The following is a 23,726-nucleotide window of genomic DNA, read 5'->3' as shown; positions in this document are numbered from 1 at the left end:
GGCCAAGCTGTACATACAGCACAGCACAGCACAAGTTTGTACCTCTTCAGGATAACTGACCACTAGTCTCTGAGCGTCACCTTCAATCCAGTTTCATATCCACTGTTTCCAGTTTCATGTCCACCCTTCAAATCCATCTCTCTCCAATTTGGAGATCAGGATGTCGTGTGGGACCATGTCAAAGGCCTTAGAGAAGTCCAGGTAGATGCACTGGCTGGATGCCATTGGCCAAAGCAGACTGGTCCTTGAGTTGGAGCAGCTGGAGGAGGTGTCCATGTTCATGTCATTTCCATTTCCACTTAAAAAGTACATTGGCCAGAGTTGTCCAAACTTTGATCTCTTCTTTCTAAAGTGTATATCCTGAAGAGAAAAGAAAGGTTCAGGATGTATCAACTCTCCAACATAATCAGGGTCTGATGAGGAAAGCGTTAAAGATGAAGGCAATGCACATTATGCTGCTGAATCCTAGCATTCCTCTTTTTTTTTTTTTTTTTTTTTTTTGTTTTTCTTTTTTTGGGGTGGGGGGGGCGTGGTGAAGGGAGACAGAGTCATGGCTTTGGCTGGAGATACAAATATCTGGCCATGTGGGGTTGGGCATGGAGGGTTGGTACCAGATATAGAATTGAAAAGGCCACCAGGTAGTTGATCCTCATAGCAAGGCACTTCCAAATATGTAGTTATACGTGGCATTAGTAACTTCTTAAGGAAAGCTAATGCTACTGAAGGATGTTCCCTCTCAGGCTTCCTCCTGAGGCTGGGATTTAATTCCAGGGAAAGCCAGTCAACTGAAGGTGCAGAGTACTTGAGGTAAGCCATGAAGCTTATATAGCTTCAAGAACATACGGCCCTATATTTAACAAAAAAACATTTACCTGAGAGTAGATGGGAATACTCTAAGGTATTCCATTTTCATAACGGAAAGAAGATTCCCCAAGACACACAGATCTGTGAGATCTTCCCTTAGCCTTCCAACAGGCTGTGCGGTGACTGAGATGGTCTCCTTCCTTAAACTACCTCCAGGTACTGGAGCTAAGTAGTGTTATAGGGACCTTGCAGTGTAGAAGCAAGCAGCAGCATGACAGGGACAACAAAGCAGGCCATCATTCTCCAGGCTGAGCACAACAGCTTCCCCAATGCACCCACAACATATGCTCCATTTATTATTCACACAGTGTTTTTATAAACACACACAATGTGTGGAGAGGTATGCTCACAGGATGTGGTCCAACAGACGTATTACCAGAAGACAGCACTCACACTCCTGCCTGCCCTAAGGGAGGATGTATCTTTCTCTTCCCTTACAGTTTTTCTGATCTTTCTGTCTTCCCCAACTCCATTCCTTCACTTCTCTCCCAAGGCCAACTGCCCCTCCCCACTTTCCGTGCTGTTTCCTCCTTCCTTCCAGACCCACACGGTTCCTGTGAAGTTAATAGCTTTCTCACAGAGCTGCACAAGCACTCTCTAATAGTCCCACAGTGCTTACTGAAGGAGGCAGACTATAAGGAGAAGCCCTGCTGTAGGCAATGGGAAAGCAGAAGTGTGGAGGTGCTCTTCTACAGGTCTAGTGAGTAGCCGATGACCCTCACGCAGAGGCCCTTGATAGCCCAGAGCAGGCAAAATGATGGGACGCTCCCTGGCACGAAGATGGCATGAACAGCATAGGGCTGAGCAGAGAAGATACAATAGTGCAATCTGTGTGGCCAGGCCCTGTGAAATTTTGGGAAGTCCGATGTGGGAGAAATATAAAACCAAACTCCTTGTTTGCAGGCAAACTTGATCTCCAGTAGAGAAAGAGTGAGCCAGTGCATCCACCAGAACTGGTGCCCTTAATATAAATATGTATCAGTGGACAAGACCCAAAGTTTTTGCTAAAGACAAACATAATTTGTAGGAGCTTGATTCCCAGTTACATGCACCTGATCAGGTTTCCCGGTCAAATTTACAGCATAAAGCTTCCCATATAATATTGCAAATGGACTTCCTTTTTCCCAAGTTTCCAGTTTCTGAAGTGCGTAAATGCACAGGACTCTGAGTGTCTCTTGTCTCTGCAATCCCTCTGTGGAGGAAACAGGTCTGGGGAAAGCAGCCAGGGAAGGGGGTTGCTTGTTTCCTGCCCCTTCTGATCCCAGCAAGAGTGATACAGTGTGGGGCAGATGGGACTGAATCCCACTGTCCCTTGTGGATTTCAGAAACTTTCCACAGTCTGATACAGAGAGTAAGAGAGACTCACTGCAATGTGAATCACTGTTTCATGCAGGAAACAGGTCTGGGGAAAGCAGCCAGGGAAGGGTGTTCTTCCACATGAAACCTCGGCATATTCCTATCTGTCCACTGCCAGCCTCCTCTGCTCCACTTCCTTTTCTGCAGGGTTTATACTTTCCTGTAATTGCATGCGTCATTCCACAGCGTTCTCAGCCAGCCAATCCTTTCTCACTTTTCATGCTCTCTCATTGCTCTGCCCAGCCCCACTGTGTCTCATCCTCCTTTAGTACTTTCTTGTCACATACCTCTGAGCAGCTACAAAGACAGCTCCCTGAAAGAAACAGGAAGGACGGGTGTTTTCACATGGTTTCACGCTGGTTCTTCGTGGCCCTTCTGGCCCCGGTGGGTAAGTGAACTCAACAACCCCCTTAGCACCTGCATAGATTCCCGTGCTGCTTGACTCAGCTGGATGCCTATTTCCCAAAGCTTCCTGTGGTAAGGACAGACGTTGAAGAAGATGGGCAAGAATCCATGAGTCTCCTGTAATGTCTATTTCTTTCTTGTGTGCACAGCACCCAAGTATTTTGTCTAAGGACACAAGCTGCCCAAGAATATTTCTTGCCTTTCACCTGGATATTGGAAACTCACATACTGATCTAAAGAAGTATGCCATTCCTTCCCCTTTTCCCTAGCCCGTCCTGTTCCTTCTCATCCTTCTTTCTAACATCACACCATGCCTAGTGCATGCTTTTTCATCATGTCTGAAGTCATGTCCTGCCCTGCTTTGTGCTTGAGTAGCTCTCCTCATCTCTCCATCAATCCATTTCTCCCCATCCTCCTTAATGCTTCTCCTTTTCCCTTCCAGTGTTGTCTCTGGAACAGTCGCCAGACACAGTCATATGGCAAGGAGAAACCATGAGTCTGACCTGCTCCAAAATGAAGTCCTCCAGTACAGCTATGTACTGGTACAAGATGCCTTTGGGAAATGGCTCTGGGCTGATCCTAGTGGCTACTGCAATAGAAGGTGGCAAAGCAAGTGTTGAAGCGGCATTCCAAAGCCACTTCAAGAGCAGTGACATACAAGGAGACGGGATGACCCTCTCGATTGAGGGTGCCTTTCTCAATGACTCTGGCATTTATTACTGTGCTGAAAGTGAAACACAGTGGGTAGGTTGGTGAGGCACCTGAGCACAAACCTCCCCCTGCACAAAAGTGAACGACTATCCTCCTCCTCTGCACTGCACAATGCAGAACAATACTTTTGCACTTGTTACTGTCTCTGCTCCCTAGCCTTCCTTTCCTCCTCAGGCTCTTTCCTTCTTTCTCTCCTTCCCTCTCCACTCCCTGCCTCCCATTTTGTTTGGTCTCATTTACATTATATTCACCTCTGACAATTGTTCTAATCCTCTCTGCCTCCTTTCTTCTCCCCACCTTTTTTCCATCTTTCTTCAGTACTGGGAAGGACTGGAAGTTTGTATACACAGCCTTCCAGCTCAAGCCTGTGCTTTCCCCAGTTTGCTCCTTCCTGGTGACAGAGATGGCACTTCTTTACAAGACAGTGATAGCACAGTAACAGGTTGCTCAGAAAGGTTGTGGAGGCTCCTGCTCTGGAGATATCCAAAACCCACCTGGATGCCATGATGCACAATATGCTTTAGGTGATCCTGCTTGGCACAGGGTTTAGAATAGATGATCTTCAGAGATTCCTCCAAACTCAAACATTAGTGATTCTGTGTTTCCAGAAAGGAATTTTTCTGCACTGAACTCTGCTCGGAACCTTGCTGTGCTGGTTCTGCCAAAAAGCATGTGAGGAGAAAACCTGACCTCTGTCATTGAGTCAGCGGTAGCACTTGATGTGGTTAAAAAATCATGGAGAGCACTCAGGGTGCACAGAGGCTTGGACTCAGTGATCAAGGCCAAAGCAGCCAGAGATTTATCCCAAGTGTATGGATAAGTGTACTAGTGTCTGCCTCGCTGATGATACCAGAATGACAGCTGAACTACAACAGCAGAACTTGATAGGCACACTGGTATTGGAGAGGAAAGCTCACAAAACAAGGTCCTGTTCACTGGCTGAGATGGTGCTTTGCATGGAGAAACCTCATATGCAGATGTTTCTTTGCAAGACGAGAAGTCTGTCACAGATTTTACCCACCCTCTTTTCCGGATGTTTCCCATCTTGGAGTCTAACATCTCATATCAGCTCTGCTGCGTGAGGATTGTGTGGAACCCTGTGCATGCACTCAGAGCTATATTGCTCACACTACAGTAATCCTGTCATGGCCAGTCTCTCAAAATCCATTCATGTTGCCAGTCTCAAAAAGCCATCTCATATGACCCTGCGGGCTGGAGTGGGGAAAGGCTGAGGATTCTCTTACCTGCACCAAGGTCTCTTGCACTCAAAGGTTATGCTGCCACCTGTCTGTTGGGGGTTTGAGAGAGAAATGGGGCATGTTTCTTTCTAGATCTCAGTAAGAAAAGTCAGGCAAGAAATGGCTAAATGAAATACCTCCTGTAAAAAGATAGAATAACAATAATAATAAGGAATGTAGATAGCAAGTAAATATTACTTCCCTCCAGATGCTGAGCACACTGCGTTGATACAGCATCAGACAGAACAGAGAGGGTTTCTCTCACAGCATGCTGTGTAATTTCCATCCATGGAGAGAGGTTCCAACTTTTTGGTCCTTCAAGCTATTGCAAGTTTTCTTACAAGGAAACAACTATATTCCTAAAGGATGTTTGCATGTGGACTGCTTATTGAACAGTCAGATAAAGGCAAGGCCATAGCATTGGTGCAAGCACTGGTACCAAGTGGGGGCTTCCTGCAGGCTTTTCTGTTACAATGAGCTGAGTTCATTCTGTGGCCAAGGGAAATGTGCGACCAACATAGCCTGAAAGGCCAAGCTGTACATACAGCACAGCACAGCACAAGTTTGTACCTCTTCAGGATAACTGACCACTAGTCTCTGAGTGTCACCTTCAATCCAGTTTCATATCCACTGTTTCCAGTTTCATGTCCACCCTTCAAATCCATCTCTCTCCAATTTGGAGATCAGGATGTCGTGTGGGACCATGTCAAAGGCCTTAGAGAAGTCCAGGTAGATGCACTGGCTGGATGCCATTGGCCAAAGCAGACTGGTCCTTGAGTTGGAGCAGCTGGAGGAGGTGTCCATGTTCATGTCATTTCCATTTCCACTTAAAAAGTACATTGGCCAGAGTTGTCCAAACTTTGATCTCTTCTTTCTAAAGCGTATATCCTGAAGAGAAAAGAAAGGTTCAGGATGTATCAACTCTCCAACATAATCAGGGTCTGATGAGGAAAGCGTTAAAGATGAAGGCAATGCACATTATGCTGCTGAATCCTAGCATTCCTCTTTTTTTTTTTTTTTTTTTTTTTTTTTTGGGGTGGGGGGGGCGTGGTGAAGGGAGACAGAGTCATGGCTTTGGCTGGAGATACAAATATCTGGCCATGTGGGGTTGGGCATGGAGGGTTGGTACCAGATATAGAATTGAAAAGGCCGCCAGGCAGTTGATCCTCATACCAAGGCACTTCCAAACATGAGGAAAAATGAGGCATTTATAATTTCTTAAGAAAAGCTAATGCTACTGAAGGATGTTCCCTCCCAGGCTTCTTCCTGAGGCTAGGATTTAATTCCAGGGAAAGCCAGTCAACTGAAGGTGCAGAGTACTTGAGGGAAGCCATGAGAGGCTGTTGAGCTAGAGGAAGAACGTGGGCCCTGGATGCAAGGCCACATCAAGCTGGAGATTACCCCTTCTCCCTATTAGTGTGGGAAATGCCTGACCAGATGGGGGACTGATGAGGATGTGAAGAAGCTGAGTGTAACGGAATGGAGATCCCCCAAGACACACAGATCTGTGATATCTTCCTTTAGCCTTCCAACAGGCTGTGTGGTGACTGAGATGGTCTCCTTCCTTTGACCTAACTCCAGGTACTGGAGCAAAGTGGTGTTCTAGGGACCTTGCAGTGTAGAAGTAAGCAGCAGCATGACAGGGACAACAAAGCAGGCCATCATTCTCCAGGTTGAGCACAACAGCTTCCCCAATGCACACACACCACATGTTCAATTTATCAGTCACACAGAGTTTTATAAACACACATTTATGAACATGTGTTATCTGTGGGGAGATATATAACATCTCCTTTTCCTCTGTGTCAGTTTCCTATCTCTCTGCCTATTATTCCTTTTTGAAATCCTATACCACATGTCAATGTGTGGACTTGAACCATGGCCACTGCAAGCAGACTTACTTGCATTTGTGTATTCTTCTGTTTCTGTTTTTGTCTTTTCTCCTTTCTACTTCATCTCAATTATTATATACCTTATATGCTACCTCAGTTAATTAAGAAATAGACATTCCTGAAATTTAGAGTTAATTAGTTACCAGTATCACCATCATGTTCCTGTTATTGCACACATACACACATATTAAGACAGATGTGCAGAGTTTGTACCACACTATTTTGTGTATTTCCTACTGTTCCTAGGCAGCCAACAGCTTTTTCACATTTTGGGCGGTCTCACATTGCTCCGCCCCCTCTCTCACCCCCCAGCACAGTGCATCCATTTCTTCCTCAGCATTTCCTCATCATACCTCTTTCTGCATGAAAGGTCACTGCTGCCACAAGGCAGCCTTTCTCCATGGTTCCCTGCTGGTTTCTTGTGGCCGTCCTTGTCTCTGTAGGTAAGTAAATTTTCCTCTCCCTTCAGAATATTAAATGGTTCTTCTGCTACTGCCTCAGTGCTCAGTTGTTGGCAGTGCTCCTTTCCCCATGGCTTTCTGGGGGAATATGGACAATGAATGAGGTGAAAAGATTTTCCTCAGCCTCTTACTCAGAAAACTCAACAAGTCTATCTATTCAGTGTTTCTGCCGCATTTTGATAAAACAACTGAGAGCACTTAAGTTATTATTAAATATACATATTTAATTTCTAGTACATTTGAAATTGTTTTTTCTTTCTCCTATATGTCTCTGTCAGAGAAATGGGACACTGTCCCATATCCTTGCTGACATTTTTATACCACCCCATCCCATGTCATACTTCAGGGATCACAGAATCACAGAATCACAGAATTTCTAGGTTGGAAGAGACCTCAAGATCATCGAGTCCAACCTCTGACCTAACGCTAGCAGTCCCCACTAAACCATATCCCTCAGATGTGTCTTTGCATCCCTTTCAAACTATTTCACTCCTCACATTTCCTTTCTTTTTTTTTTTTTTCAGGATGGGCCCTTCAGCAATCACCAGACACAGTTGTCTATGAGGGAGACGCTCTGATTCTGAACTGTTCAGAAAAAAAAGAGAGTGCACTCTTGACCATGTACTGGTACAAGCTGCCTGTCGGGAAGAATGCCACTCTGCAGCTGATCGTAAATTCAGTGGAAGGTGGCAGAGCAGAGATTGAAAAGGAATTCATAAACCACTTCCAGAGTAGTGGGACTAAGAGCAGCTGCTTGTCGTTGGAGACAACTCATGTCCTACTTAATGACTCAGGCACTTATTTCTGTGCTAAGCAAGATACACTGTGAAACAACAGCTGGAGGAGCATACCAAAAACCTCTCCCTGAAAAAGGAGATCTGTGTCAAGCCCATACAGCCCTTTATTTAACAGTAAAACCATTTTCTGCTCTCACCCTCCAGCTCTGTCTACTTAAGGAAAGTGGTGTTTTACTTTGTCTCTTCTGTTCGTTCTCTAGTGTTTTTTTTTTCTTTTTTTTTTTTAAGTTTTCTCTACTTTTTTTTTTCCCCTATATTTTCCTATCCCCAAATCACTTTTTGCCCTTGCTTTCTTGTACTCAGCTCTCTCCTCATTTCTCTGTCATCCATAGATTTCTCTTCACTTTCTTCTCTAGTCTTCTCTCTGTACCCCTCCTCTTTCTTCTTTGTCCTCTGTGACACCTGTCTCCCACCAATTTCCTTAATCCTCTTCCTTTTCTTATTGTTTTCTACATGTTGAATTAACTCACAGACATGCAGGATGTGGAATTAGTTCACATAGATTTTCTTCCACCAGCTGCAAAGCCAAGTTTTTGGTTTTTTTTTTTTAAAGCCAGGAAATTAATTAAAGTCAATAATTAATTAGTTACTGGTATCCCCATCATGTTCCTGTGATTGCACACACACACAAATACTAAGGGTTTGGACCACCCACTAGCTTTTCAGATTTTGGGTGGTCTCACATGTCCTTTCTACAAACTATTGAAGGCCAAGGGACAGATATGAATCTCCCTAGAGCTTTGGGCAAATACATGAGGGATAAAAACAAAAAGGGAGGCAAAAGTGAAACCTCAGTAATATTGGTTGGAAGAAGCAACATCAGGACTAATGAAGAAGGTTACTGCAATCAAAGACCTCCACTTCAATCAAAGTGTTAGTAAGAAAAGAATCAGCTACAACATCCTATGTTCTTGGCACCCTAAGTTCTTTATTCAGAAAAGAACATAGAGCAGTATTAGTTAAGACTAGCTTAAGTCTAGCTTTAGGACGACTCTAGCTAGGGCACACTTGGCAGACTAGAAAAATCAGACTGATCATGAGGTGATGTCTAGTCACAGTTTTTGCTTTCAGGAAAAGAAGTCTGGCAGGGATACCTCCCTTTCTTTAATTTGGAAGTGAATTAGGAAGTACTGCCAGGAAGGTTGAACTATAGGGAATATGATTCGCTAACCAGAAAACTGAAGAAACTACGATGTGACTAAGCACATTTGTTTGTGTCTCCACTATCTTTGCTTCTGTCTGACACAAGTTCTGAGTTGTGAGGTATAGGCATCTTTCACTATTGAGAAGGTCTCTCGAGAATGGAACGTATGTTTACATTTAAAAGAATGTAAATGTACTAGCTCTGGCAAGATGTCCCAAGTCATTTCCACAGGCAAGCAAATATCCCCTAGGTCCATGCCTGTTAGCTCCAATGCACAATGATGAAATGACTGACAGTACAACATTCAGGGAGCATTTTTTTGGTCTGCAGACAGTCCCACATTTTTGTCAATGAGATCAGAACTGTGCCTCTCTTGCAGACAGGCTAAGCAACACTTAACAGCCACATGAATGCTTGGCTTTGCTTTTAGTGGCTCACTAACAAGGGTATCAAAGGTGAGCTGTCTCTTCTCCCTCCTCTAAACAAGCTTGATGGACGAACCAGAACACTTCACCCCTCGTCCCTTCATCTAAACCAGAACACAAATTAACCCAGAATTATTACAGTCTTTGACAATATCCAGGCCATGCATTGCTGGTTACCTCTCCCAAGTATCATCCTTACCTCAAGTTGCCCTACATTGGGAACCAAAAAGGACTGTTGTGGTTTAACAGTGATAGACAGCTAAGTACCACAAAACCTCTCGCTAAACAGGGCCTCAATAAATGTAGCGGATGTTCAGGAAGACGAATGCTTTCATAACGGAAGTACCCTCTTCTTTCTCTCCTTGCCTCCTTTCCCCCGCTTTTATTGCTGAGCTTGATGTCATATAGAATGGAATATCCTTTTGGTCAGTTTAGTCTTGCCCACCCCCAGCTTACTGACCTTTGGTGGCAGTAGGGGGGCAGAACTGGAGATAAAGCCTTCATGCTGTGCAAGCACTGTGCAGCAATAGCCAAAACATTGGTGTGACACCAACACTGTTCTAGTTACAAGAACAATGCAGAGCACTACAAAGGCCGCTGTGTGAAAAGTTCTGCCCCAGTCAGATGCAGTCAGCAAAAAAGGGAACAACTTTGTTGGCTGTCTCTTCATGGCACTATTCACTAGTGGCACAAGTAGTTCTCTAGCCACGTAAGAGGTGAGAGCCTGAGGACATTCCAACAATTTGAGAATCAAGTCTGACATGTCATCTGGAAAGTCGAATTTCTTCTTTACCCACTGAAAGCCCTGACACGTGGGTGGACAGTGACAGAGATCTGGGACTGTTTCCAAACTTCTCTTCTCCACATGCCTGTCCCTCTTAGTTGAGAATGTACTCTGACTGCTGATATAAAAGTTTATTTTCCTCCATTTTGACTCATCCTCCCCATGGTCCTCCAACTTCTTTTCTCCCCTAACATACCAGGCAAAGATATTAAACAGTCTCCACTTGCAGTGGTCAGGGAAGGAAAGAGTGTGACTTTTAATAGTTGCAAATACTGTAAAGGGAAGGATGCCCTGATTTTTCTGAAAAAAAAAAAAAAAAAAGGAAAAAAAAAAAAAAAGGATTCGAGGGCAGATTCTGAGAAGGAAATCAAGAAGAACTTCCAGAACAATGCGACACAAAGCTGTGGTTTGTTATCATTTTTATATTGTGCTGTTCCCCGACTCAGGCAACCATTACTCTAAGCATCTGATAGAGCAAAAACCTCTCTAAGTGAAAACAGTATTTGTTCCTTCAAGCCCTGCTCTTCTCCTCTCCTTTTCCTCCAGTCCTGGCAGTCCCCAGTTACTCTTGCACTTGTTCTCATTTCTCCCTGTCTCTGTTTTTTCTTTTTACTTTATTTTGTTTATTTGTTTTTAGAAAGCTACATAGTCCACTTCTGCAGCTTTTTCATGGACTTTCCCAGTGCCAGTTAGGGTTAGGGGAATTTAAAACCAGAACCCAGAACAATCTGTTCTTTTGACTGGTCCAGGAAAACTAAGCCCAGCACACCCTGTTAACTGAGAAAAATGGTATAGACAGGAGCCCCAATTAGTAAAAATAGCCTCACTAGGTCATATCATTGGTACATTAAGAAAACTAGTCTTAGGAAGAGGTTGCTTTCATTTCCCAAGTACAGCTCTCAGGAATTCTGCACCAGGAAAAGTTTAGACATATGGCTGGGGGCCAGGGTTGATGGGGAGAGTTCATGTTCTGACTGCTATTCTCTCCCATAGGAGTATGCTGCCGCCTGAGTGTTCACCACACTCTTTCAGATGTTTTAAGGAGATGTATAGCACCTGAGTACATGCTGATAAACAGAAAGCATCTTCTACTCCAAAATGGTTGTACACAACAGATTCAAAGACTCCTGAAGATGATGCTACAAAATGTTCCAAGGTTCTTCTAGCTGATAGGAACTACAAACATTTAATATGTTTCTGTGGTGGTTTTACCTTGGTTGGCATCAGAACTCTACCACAGACACCCTCTCACTCTCTCTCTGTAGAAGAGGAAGGGAAGAATAAAGTATGCTCGAAAGAAAACAAACAAAAAAAACAAAAAAAGAAAACCACAACTTATGGTTGTGAAAAAATTAATTAAAGGGAAAAGGAAGAAAACAAACAAACAAACAAAAACAATAAGCAAAGGCCGCATGGAAGCACACAGAGAAAATAAATTACACTCTATTTCCCATCAACGCATGATAGTTGGCCACACCCCAGAAAGCATCGCCTCAGTACATGTAGTAGCTGTTTGGGAGGACAGACATTTTTGTAACAAGAGCCCTGCCACTCCCCGCTTCTCCTTTCCCACCTTTTATTGCCAAGTGTGACATCATATGGTATAGAATATCCTTTTGGTCAGTTTAGGACAACTGTTCTGGTGATGTTCCTCACCATCTCTTGCCCACCCCCAGCCTGCTCATTCTTGCAGGTTGTGGGCTTGGAGGGAGTCCTGATGCTGTGCTAGTATTGGTCAACAATGGACAAAACACTGGTGTGATACCAATGCTGTTCTAGCTACAAGTGCAGCCACAGCACTGTATGGGTCACTGTAGTGAAAGTTAAGTCCACCCCTGCCAGACCCCATACATTTCCCCAGAGTGTTCTGTGTCTCTGTCCTCTACATGATAACCCATGGAAGTACCCAGAGGAACTCTGCACAAAGAAGGTCTGCCTGAAAGCCTTTATTTTTTGATAAGTTTTGTATGTCCAATTCTAAAACAGAAGAAAATGATGAGGAGAAAAAGCAGGTCACATAGAAGACAGTGTCTCAGTTGGCAGCAATAGTTGATTGGATCCAGGAGACATAATTGCAAACCTTAGTGTAAACTCCAGGATAGCCTTTCTGTGCACATCCAATGCCCCAGGAAACAATACCTTGGAGTTGCCCATTGCAGACTACTGGACCACCAGAATCCCCCTATGCAGATAAATGATACAGACATTCAGCAAACATTTTCAGCATAAACAATAAGCCAGATGTCTCAGAAAACACTGAAATTCTGGAGAGCTCTGCTGGGCCTTTTTCACACAGAAACTCTACAATCATCATTTCAGATTACCACTCTAGACTTGATGCTAGTGTGCCTTACTTTAGCTTAGCATAGCTAAGAGTGAGTAAGCTGCCTGTTTTTCACAGATGCAGTTCTTGGTTGATGCTCAGGAAATTTGTGTTTTACACATTATCCTGTCAAATATTTCCCTGGAGTTAGGCATAAGTAACACGCAGAGCAATTGCCAGTTGTGTTCATTTACCAGACTTCTTGGAGATTGACATACTGGATATTTCATTTTTAGTGAGTCCAAAAGCAACCTTTGCATCCTAAGCTCTATATCCACTGTGATTATTATTGATTCTGTGGTGCAGCACTCCTCCATTTTCAGAGGCCTAAAGTGCAGAAGGTGGCATACTCTGCTTGTGGAGAATTAAGCCAGAGAGGTGCATCACGTCCCCAAAACAAAAACAAAACAACTCATCAACAACAAAAGAAAATGCCCAAGAAGGACAAATTGAATGAAAAACCTAACCTGCTCAGTAAGTAACCTCTACCCTAAGCCTCCACTGTTAGTCAAAAAACAGGGTTCAAACATGCCACTGAGGATAGCAGCTTCTCTAACATGATATCCTCTTCCACTAGCAAACTGCAGGAGAGATACAGGTAGGAGAGGCAGATGTTTTACCTGGCAGGAGTCTTTCCCTCCTTCCAGGTATCCTACACATATCATGTTGCTAGTAATTTGGCCGGGGTAGGCACTGCTGCACTGGCTTGAGGAGAGTACAGGAGCTTTCAGGCACTGCAAGTTATCTGGATACAGACCTACAAGAAAATAGAGAAATGTCTGATGACATGTCTGATTTGATTTCAGAGCCTGGAGAAGCCATCTTTCTTCTCAGAAAAGTCATTGCTCAACACCTTAATTTATTAGTCCTCATTTTTCCTCTGTAGGAAAATCACAGCCTGGATTCTATCTAGGTGGAAGAGATTCTGCTCATGGGTCCACTGTTCTACATTTCAGCTACATAAACATTTGTGATATCTAGAAAACCATCAACTGGCAAGTGTGGAACTAAGAGCTATTCCTTTAGTGCATATGTTGGAGAAAACATGGGTCTGAGGAAAAGCATCCTCTCCTCTGGTGTAGGTTTGGTGGTTTTCAGAGAATTAGATAGCAGCCACCATCTGCACTTCTGACTATTGGTGTAAGAGAGTGGAGCTCTCTTGTAGCAATTTTATATGAACACATTTTTATCATGTTCTCAGAGAACTGGCAACTCTATTAACATTAGCTAAATTGCTAGCGCTTGGCACTGCATAGTGCCAAGGCACATAATGTATGGTAATTTGGCATCCTAGTGAAGGGCACTTGGATGACCTAAATAATTCCATTTTCATAACATAGAACAAGAGGAAGGACCAGGCTTGCCGTTAGAGCATTTAAATGGTTACTGTCCTACACAGATCATTTACAGTCATTCCTCAAAAAGGCCTAACCTGCAGCAATATTCTGTTCTTTACCCTGTACTGTTTGGACCTAATTGTGAGGTCTTAGAATGGCCCTCAGAATGCTGTACATTCTCTCTGAGCACTCACTGCCACTGCTGAGTGTGTTGCCCCATCCAGAGATTAGGCATGTGGTGCCAGTGGCCACACAGCTGGTAGGAAGAGGAACTGTGTTGACATAGGAGTTGAGTGTGGCTGCTTTGGAAAGTTTGATGAGCATAATGTCGTTGTCCAGCGTGTAGGCGTTGTAGCGAGAGTGGCGGATGACTTTAGATGAACTTATGGTCTGCTCAGTGCCTTCTTGGGTTGCCAGGTTGTGTTCCCCAAGTTTCACTTGGATGGAACTGGAAAAGATAAAGAATGTCATGTACTTTACAGTTACTGACATTGTAGTTTGTAGAATCCTCCCTGTCACTGTATGCACTAGCTTCAACATCATTAAAGTAGTAGCTTTTTTCACTCAGGGTACCTTTATTGTCCTGCAATAGCTCCTGGGCATCCTCAGTGAGATCTTATGCACACCCAGTTCAGCTGGTGAATTCAGGAAGGATTACTTTTCTGAGCTGGGTCAAATTGAATATATTATAGTGCCTTATACAAACCTTCTGGAAAAAGACAAACTGGTACCACCAAGAGGTCATTCCTCTTCTTGTTCTCCAGTAACTAAGTCGTAATAAGATTAATGCAATTTACAAGAGACCACAGCCCATAAATTGTTGTTAGATAATCACATTGTCATTTCAGAAAGTAACCTGCATTCACAGAAACATTTGGAAAAATGGAAAACCCCATATGATGCCCCAGCCCAGCTTTCTGAATGAACCATCTATTCCCTGATTGTCTCCTGTCAGAACAGGGTCAGTTGCATATTTGAATCTCATACATATTAGAATCTCACTGTTAAAAGTGAACTGGAAGAAATAGGTTATGGAAGAATATATTTTTTCCACTCACGACTTGTAGCAGTGAGCCGCTGACAGGACCCACTGGCTGCTGATGAGAGAACCTCCACAGAAGTGATACCCAGAATTCAGGGACACCTGATATGGAACAGAGTTCTTTGTACAGGTGTAGCCTCCCACAATCTTGTCATCATCATCATCACTGATGGGGAAGGCAACTGGGAGATAAGAAGTAGCATATGTAAACATCTGACATAAGGAACTTTGTGGTGCTGTGATTGCCTGAAGCATCTCTTTTGTAGGCTCTGGTCCTATTAAAACGCACAGTGGCAGTGGTGGGCAAGTCTAACAGACATTTGTTTACTGTTCCCTATAATAAGCTGATTGAACTTAGATTGGTAGCTCATCTATTTGCATCTAAAGCACTGGCTGCTGGTCCCAGGCTGAAACTAAGAATACAGAAATGTTTTTGTTGGACAGGATCAAGGGTCTGTTTGTCCCAGGATCCTTGTGGTGGTTTTACTCAGGTGGGTAGCACAGTTCCACCACGGCCGCACTCTCATGCCCTCTCTTCAAAGATGAGGGGAAGCAGGAAGCAGGCCCTGGGAAGCAGCACCTCAATACACATAGTGGTTGTTTGGGAGGAGACGCTTCCACAACAAGAGCCATCCCCTCTCCTTCCCCTTTCCCACCTTTTATTGCTGAGCGTGACATCGGGTGTTATGGAATATCCCTTTGGTTGGTTTAGGTCAGCTGCCCCGGCAATGTCCCCTCCCCATCACTTGCCCACCCCCAGCCTGCTGGCTCTTGGGGGCTTGGAGGGAGTCCTGATGTGGTGCCAGTATTGTGCAGCAATACACAAAACACTGGTGTGATACCAGTGCTGTTCAAGCTACAAGTGCAGAGCACAGCACTGTATGGGCTACTGCAAGGAAAGTTAACTCCATCCCTGCCAGACCCAGCAAAATCCTGTCTGCAGGAGTAGTCAATAGCAGACTGAGTCAAAGTACAGGATAAGTCTGCAGTGGTATTTCCTTGGAACACTCCTCGGTATTCCAAGAAATAACAACAGCAGGACTTCCTGAGCAAGACATATTATCTTTGTACTTCATTTTTCTTGACGGTCATGAATTTATAAAGTCAGTTATTGAAACTATATATTAATTTCAATATTCCTGGGTCAAGAACCCTTATGAGGGCATTCATTCCGCAGTCTGTGAAACAAACTATCCTGAACAGATATGTAGCAGTCAAAAGAAGTTGCAGTGCTCTTTCTTAAAACTTTTGCAAGGTGTAATTGGACTTAACTTTTTCACAAGAGACTACCTTGTAAATTTCTTCAGAAATAAGCTTCATTATACATTACAAAAGTAAATTTAAAAATATACTCACCAGCCACACCAACAAAGGCGACAAACAGTATGTATTTCATGATCTTGACACAGCCTCAAGCCCAGACTGGTGGACTGGAAATGTAACCTGCTGGAAATATATTTTCTGAAATGGCCTTATCTGTGGCCCAAGGTTTTCTCCAGGGAAAAATACACAGTGGAAAATTTGAAGATCCAAATGCAGATATTAAAAGGAAGAGGCAGAAGGTAAAAATAACTTATCAGCTAAGCACAAACCTTTCTTAAGATAGCTCTCTTAAATTATTTCAAAGAGTAACCTTCAGTATAAAAATATATTTTGGCTTTGGAAGTTGTGTATTTGTTTGTCCTTCTCACTTTTGTATGCAGCACTTGTTGATAGCAAACCTTTGAGATTCCTCTGCATTTATGAAGTCATTTTTAAGAACATATGCTTTTTCCATAAGCTGAATATTGTAGGTAAAAAACTATAGGACAATTTACATTTATTTTAAAAACAAAAAACAACCAAGTAAACAAACCAACCAAACAAACAACAAACAAACAAAAGTGAAACTTTGTGTTTTCTTAAGTTTACTTTAAAAAAATAATTTCCTTAATTATCTTGTCTTCTCATCTATACAGAGTGCTTACTAAAAATTATTCATCAGTAATTTCAGTAAGAGAGTATGAGAAAGCTATTCTGTATCATCCACCACTTCTTAAGTTAAATTTTCCAAATGTGGGAATGCTCACCAGTTTTCTTTGAAAGCATTTTTCTCATCTAATCTGAATGATCATAATAGATTAAGCAGTGAATCACATTTTCTATTTCATTTTGGAATATTCTACATATAGTGGCTTTTGCACAGAAAAATTTCCGTATAAATTGATATTTATGGATATAATGTATGTGAACAAAAATACTGTGATCACAAATAATGAGATTTCCTGAGATTCTTCTCTGAATGTGTGATAATTTCTTTTACGATAATGAGCTCCTTAAAGCTTAATGTGTTAGGCAATTAACAATTTTCCAAGCAGCTGCCATGCCAGTTCCTGAAAGACATCAGAAAATCTCAAGTATCCATTAACAGAAGTAATATACTTTGTGATGCTAAAATAGTATGAGAGACTAAATTAAAATTATCTTTTTATGGGGTATCGGGGAATACTCCACACTATTGGATTAATTTTCTTGGGCTTTAATAAGCATACAGTTTTCTTACAAAAACTCTTAATATGAAAAACAAATAAGGATTAGAGATATCTTCTGGAAAAGGATTTATAATGTTAATGGTAGTAAGCATGGTAGAAAGTATCAGAACAATCTAAGTGCATCAAACACAAATAGGGCAAATCATTTCCACGCTGAAATAGTGTTTATTTTGATTCTGCTGTGGACTTTTAATTTCATGCATAACGACATACCACTGCAATAGAGAATGGCTGTCATCAGGCATTTTAAATGTTGTTTCTCATGAAAAATCTGATAACTGATTTTGGTAACTTACAGGCTACAAAGGCTATCTCCCGTTCCTATTTTGCACATTTATTTATGCTAGTTTACATAGCAAGTTTCTTCTCCCTCCTCCGACCATGCTTCATGGACAAATCAGAGCATGGGGAGGGGCATCAGTCTCTAGCCTCTTCTCTCTTAATGCACACTGTTCTGGAACAGCTGCTCCTAACCATGCTGACCATTTTGCTTGCTCTTCTGCCCGGTGAGAGACAACAGATCCATCTGCAGCATGATCCAGGCCATGCTGGACTGGTGTGAGGTGAAGGGCCATTTTTGGCCACTGTCCATACTTCTCCTTTCCACTTTTTCTCTCTGAATCATGCAGGTGCTGGGGTCAGAAATCTCATCACACAATGGCCAGAGGAAACCCTCAAGAGAGCTGGAGAGACTGTGGACATCTCCTGTTACCAGAATGATAGCCACCAACTTGCCTATATGTTCTGGTACCAGCAGCCTCCAGGGAGTGGCCTTAAGCTAGTAGCCAGCACTTCTCTGTGGTTGCAGAAATCTTATGCGGAAGGTTACAGTGAGGCCAAGTTTGAGATCAGCAGAGACAACAGTGAACTCTCTGTTATGACTATCAAGAATGTGACACGCAAGGATGCAGCCACGTATTTCTGTGCTGCGAGTGATCACACGGTATCGTGAGGGGGTTGAGCACTAACATAAAATCCCCACCTTGCCAGAATGGGAGACAAAGTCTCTGAAAACTGTGAGACAGATTGGAGAGGGGCAGAGGAAGATCAGAAGGAACACAAGGGCAAAGTAAGTTAATGGAACCGGGACTCTTTGGAGGGAAGAGGGTCAAGTAAAACAATGCAGCAGCACCTAGCATTTTTGAAGACAAAAACCCTTCAGACATACAAACACACAGGTCGGCATTAAGAATTGAGGCACTGCTGGCGTGGTTAGTAAAAGGCAGCAGATACTTCTCAGGACTAGTGCTGCGGCAGCACAGCCGTGTTCTGGGCCACTATCCCCACAGCAGGCCCTACCGTGGCACCAAGCAGAGAGAGAGTGTGGTAAGAAAAGGTTGGCTGTTGAGGGAGGAGAGCCCAGCCTCTGGCAATGGACATGGGAGGCTGACACCAGTCCAGGTGGGAGGAAGCATACCCAGGGCACCAGGCATTCAATCCACTGTGGAGAGGGCAGCCCCTTGGCAGCTTCACAAGTAACAATGTGCCCTGGCAGACACTTTTAGCCACCTGCTCCACACACCTCTTAACTGCCACAGGAACGCGTACAGTTCTGAGCAGGACTAAGGCACCTCTTGATGGCAAAACTGCATGTCCCGAGAACGGAAACCGCAAAAGGCTGCTCTCACATGGTGCATCCATCGTGACAGCCAGCTGTGGGCAGAAACTGAATACATCTTGGCCAGAGCGCTGCCTAACTAGGCTTGCAATTTCCCTAACCCACCTCCCCCTTTTAAGGCTCCCTTCAAGACCCAGGGAAGGAACTGTCACCCCCCGTGTGGAAGCACATGGTATGTGGGCAAAGCTGTGGTCTGGTCTACTCACGTGAATGTCAGGCACCTCGGCATTGGTACATGGGACACTAGTACTGTAGGCAGTCAGTCAAAAAGGAGCTGCAAAACAGCACATCCTTCAAGCAGCACTCTGCACCCCAGGTGGGGCCTCTCTGTACCCACTTCCTCCCGAGGCCTCAGGAAACCCACACTAAAACACAAGACTCCCTCTCTCTCTGTTTTTTTTTTTTTTTTTTTTTTTTTTTATACTTTAGCAGTTTAAAAAACAGATCATCCACTCTCAAAGGCATATATGACATCGCAGGGGGCTGGGTTGGTAATCTCCTTTGAGGGAAAAAGTCTCTTAGACAGTCTCTGTGCTACTTTATTACGTCAAGCAGCAGACACTCCTGACCCTTCCCGGACTAATGCCAGAGCTTGCAGCAGATGTTCTGGATCCTTGTTCCTAAGTCCTTGATGAGAGACATATAGTGAAAGTACTGCATCCGAGTCCCTACCTATTCTCTGTGAATCCCAGTAATCAAGAGGGCACACCTCTAGGCGCAATAGTGCAATAGTGCTGGAGCTCATGGCACAAACAGATCTCAAATGGACAACTCAGAGATCATCCAGGAGACAGGCCCCATCAGAAAAGAATTCAGGCTGCTTGTCGGGAACTCTGAAGGATGAACTGACTCCTTTGTGTTCAGGTTCAAATTAGAACATCTTCCCTCCCTCCCTCCCACCTCTTCCTCTTTCTCTAAGATGAGGAAGCTCTCCGTGGAATGTAAATGCCCTCTTCTGCTCACTGTGGGTGAACATCCCACAGGCCCATTATTCGGGCTCTTTCCAAACATAAACTCCTGGGGTGAGTCCAACTCTCCAGCTGCAAACAATTCTCTCATTGAGTGCAGTGGCACTGCAGCAGAATGCTGGTGGCTCCAGGGGCATGGGAGAAAGGAGAAAGGAGAGTTGCTAAATGGAGAGCAGCCGTGTTGGGTATTATCAGTGGTCTGGCAATGACAGCTTGCATTTCTAGAAATATGTTCTCCTAGTTCAGGTATTTCAGTCAGCTGTGTCATTGCTGTACTCAGATAAAATAGGTAAATTCGTCCAGTCTGATGCAAGATCCTGGGAAAGGGAAAGCTGGAGAGACCATGGGCTGACAAAGATAAAGCTCTCCAGGAGCATAAAGCAGAGGAGTTTCTGAGGCTAGTCCTCATCCACATCACAGAGTTGGTCGTGGAGGCACCATGCATTCTCTCTTCCTCCTTCTCTCCTGCCTGGGAGCCGCTGGTACGTTCTCTAATGATACTGATCGTCTAGCTACCTGCACACCTGAGCAAACCTTCTCTCACAGGCTCTTGCCTTGTCCTCTCTACTGGCCTTTCTCTTTCCCCAGTAGCATGACATTCTGTTCTTCCTCAATTTCCACCCATGTCAGAGACATAGACTCTCAGCCTCCTAGAGACGTGGAGAAGGTAGGACAAGACAAGGGTGCATAAAACAATGCAGGGCTTGCTGTCTCCTTGTCTACAAGAATTAGGGAGTATGAAAGACAGCTGGGCATTTTGGCAGGTTCAAAAACAGCAAAGGACATGGCCTGTTAAAATTTGGGGGGGGTGAAGGTGAGTTAGAGGGGAAGAGGATGGGACGGATGGTCAGGCAACACATTTGTGAAAGAGAAGTCCATTGTGGTTTATGAAGTCATCTTCTGCTCCTTGCATCTGTAATGGATGGTCAGAGGCAGGATCCCAGCCTGCAATGTTCTAGTGCAGTGGGTTCTAAAATGGGGTGCATGCACCTCTGGGGTTGTGCATTACAGTGTGGGAGGAAAACATTCGAAGTTCAGTAGGGCAAGTACGTAACTTCGAAATGAACAAATAGACATATGTCAGGGCTGTGGGAAGGTGTTTTACTGATAGGGTTATGGAATCAAAAATGCTGGAGACCACCGTTCTGTTGGCTCCAACAAATATCTTCTTTCTTACATTCTGCTATGACATCATCCTCCAACTCTGTGGAGCCTTTGTGTTCTCTCTGAATCCTTCACTACCAAGTTTTTCTACCTCTCTTGCTCACTCCTTGTCTCACCCCTGCAAATGAAGAAGTTCTCTCAACTGCGTTTGCCCGTTTTACATACTCTTTCTACCATGGCACAGCTGTCTCATCCCAACCCAAAGGTGCCCCGGAAGGAACACAGTGAAGGCTGCGTACAATTCATTTATGAGGTTCTTTGGCAGCTTGTGCTCTCCTGTTCTCTTCCTGACTTCAGGTGGTACAGACAAAGCCTGGTGTTTCAGAGTAGTGCAGAAAGAACTCAGCAGGATATTTCAGGAGTTGCCTGGAGACTTCTGAAGTTTCAAGCTGTCTTGGTTCTTGCTCCTTCTCTGTAGCTCACTGGCTGCTGCTATGCTTAAAGAGAACGGATTCAGGCATGGTGCTGTGAAACCCAATTCTCTTTTCCTCAGTTGCTTTCCCTGGAGCTGCTGATGATGACAAGATTGTAGGAGGCTACAACTGCCCAGAGCATTCAGTTCCCTACCAGGTGTCCCTGAATGCTGGCTATCACTTTTGTGGAGGATCCCTCATCAACAACCAGTGGGTCCTGTCAGCTGCTCACTGCTACAAATCGTACGTATGGCTTGGGTTGTGTATCCGGGTGGATTCTGCTCAAATCTTACAAACCCACCGCATCCAGAACTCCGGTGCCTCTCAAGAGAAGACCATGCATGCATGGGGGGAGGGACAGGGGCGGGGCAATGCATGGTGTACCTGAAGCCAAAGGAGAAATCCTAGCCTCAGTCCTGCTGTGTTACATGGTCTTTCCAGTATTCCTGCACTCATAGCATCCTTTTCTGTGCATCCTAACATGCCATTCAGTCTACATTTACACGTCCATGGGGCTTACCATTACCGCTTTCTTCTTTGTCATTCCTCCAGACTTTCTCCATGGATCTCCCTCGTCCTGAGTTTAGGGCACACTTCTGTGCAGAGGGAGAAACAGGAAACTGAATCTCCCTTTCTTGTCTATCTGGCAATGCTCTCCCAACTCAGTCTTCCATGAAATCATGAAGTTCCTAGAGCTGCGTGACACACAAACCATTGATTAGCACAGCACTCCCTTACTCGCTTTCAAGTGTCTGCCGGTCCCCACGTGGCAGCCAGTTGTTCTACCCATGGCTAACTGCTGCTTTTCTCTGCAGCCGTATACAAGTGAGGCTGGGAGAGTACAACATTGATGTGCAGGAAGACAGTGAAGTAGTCAGGAGTTCTTCCGTAATCATTCGCCATCCTAACTACAGTTCAAGAACCCTTAATAATGACATTATGTTGATCAAGCTGGCTTTCACCGTGGACTACAGTGCCGACGTTCAACCCATAGCCCTGCCCACCTCTTGTGCCAAGGCAGGGACGGAGTGCCTGATTTCGGGCTGGGGAAACACACTGAGCAGTGGCAGTGAGTATCTACGCACACCGCATGTAGCTTTCACACTTCTCCTGCTCTACCACCATGCTTGTGAGACCCATGTACAGTTCGCCCCTTCTTTGCAGCCTTTTCTTGTTGTGCCCGCAAGTCCTCCACGCTGCCCTGACTTCACGCTGCCCTGCCAGTGTGTCTCAATCTACAATGCACTTCACTGTTTTACTTTACCCTGCTCTGCTGGATGGCTCTCGCATATAGGTCGTTGGTCTTTCTGTTCACTGACAGTACTGAGTCCCAAGACAAAACCTAAAACTGTTACTGCTCTCCCGGCAGCCAATTACCCTGAACTCCTCCAGTGCCTGCAAGCGCCAATTCTGAGTAACCAAGAGTGCCAAGATGCTTACCCGGGTGAAATCACCAGCAACATGATCTGCATAGGATTCCTGGAGGGTGGGAAAGACTCATGCCAGGTAGGAGTTGATGTCTGCGCAGAGCCCTGGGCCACACACTGCCAGGGTGCGCCAGGCTGCACGGTATACACTGGAGCTTGGCAGCCTGCTTAGCTTCAGCTTCCTCCTCGCCAGGTGCTCTCTTCTGACGCACCCTTTGCAGCACGCTTTGGGTGCAGGGTGGACTTCACTGAAAATAGCAGGCCCAGCCGCATCTGCTGGTTGGCACTGAGCATGGTACCAGTGAATTTTGGGGGGCTAGAGGAGGCCAGCAAGCAAGGGGGGGTATCTCTCTGTGCTCCCATATCAGGGCCTGCTGCGCTTTGTTTTGCATTCCCTGGATTCTTTGTGCCAAGTCAAAAACTTTCTGGGTGAGATTCTGCTTTTAAATCATCTTGTGCCTCTAAATTTTCCCCTTCAGGGTGACTCAGGTGGACCAGTTGTGTGCAACGGAGAACTCCAGGGCATTGTGTCATGGGGAATCGGGTGTGCTCTGAAAGGTTATCCCGGTGTCTACACCAAGGTCTGCAATTATGTTGATTGGATCCAAGAGACCATTGCAGCCTACTGATACCTTGACAACCACCTGGCTCCTTGGCCACTACCCTCCTGCCCTAATGCTTTCCCTAAGAAGACAACAGCACAAATAAATATCTAACTTAAAGAGCCTTACAGACATTTACTTTGGGGACTGTAGCTCATCAGAGACAAGTGGGGTTCCCTGCAGCCTTCCACCAGCTCCTCCTGAACCTTCCATGTTGTTCCGGT

At 44.6% G+C, this 23,726-nt stretch overlaps 2 protein-coding genes across 2 annotated transcripts; one reads left to right on the top strand and one right to left on the bottom strand.

Annotated features, from left to right (window-relative positions):
- Positions 1–12,109: 12,109 nt before the first annotated feature.
- Positions 12,110–16,175, bottom strand: LOC311207099 (trypsin I-P1; the record flags this gene model as incomplete). The annotated part of the gene is made up of 5 exons (XM_084282998.1): positions 12,110–12,259; positions 13,021–13,157; positions 13,932–14,185; positions 14,796–14,961; positions 16,136–16,175. 5 exons carry the CDS (start codon positions 16,173–16,175, stop codon positions 12,110–12,112), a joined length of 747 nt encoding a protein of 248 aa, XP_084139124.1.
- A 4,160-nt stretch (positions 16,176–20,335) lies between these two features.
- Positions 20,336–23,529, top strand: LOC311222345 (trypsin II-P29; the record flags this gene model as incomplete). Its single annotated transcript, XM_084306600.1, has 5 exons — positions 20,336–20,378; positions 21,554–21,716; positions 22,289–22,542; positions 22,843–22,979; positions 23,380–23,529. 5 exons carry the CDS (start codon positions 20,336–20,338, stop codon positions 23,527–23,529), a joined length of 747 nt encoding a protein of 248 aa, XP_084162726.1.
- Positions 23,530–23,726: the final 197 nt, after the last annotated feature.

This window comes from Netta rufina (assembly GCF_964035555.1).
Source record: "Netta rufina genome assembly, chromosome: 1".
NCBI lineage: Eukaryota > Metazoa > Chordata > Aves > Anseriformes > Anatidae > Netta > Netta rufina.
Note: the sequence above shows the minus strand (reverse complement) of the source record. Positions and strands in the feature narration are given on the sequence as shown.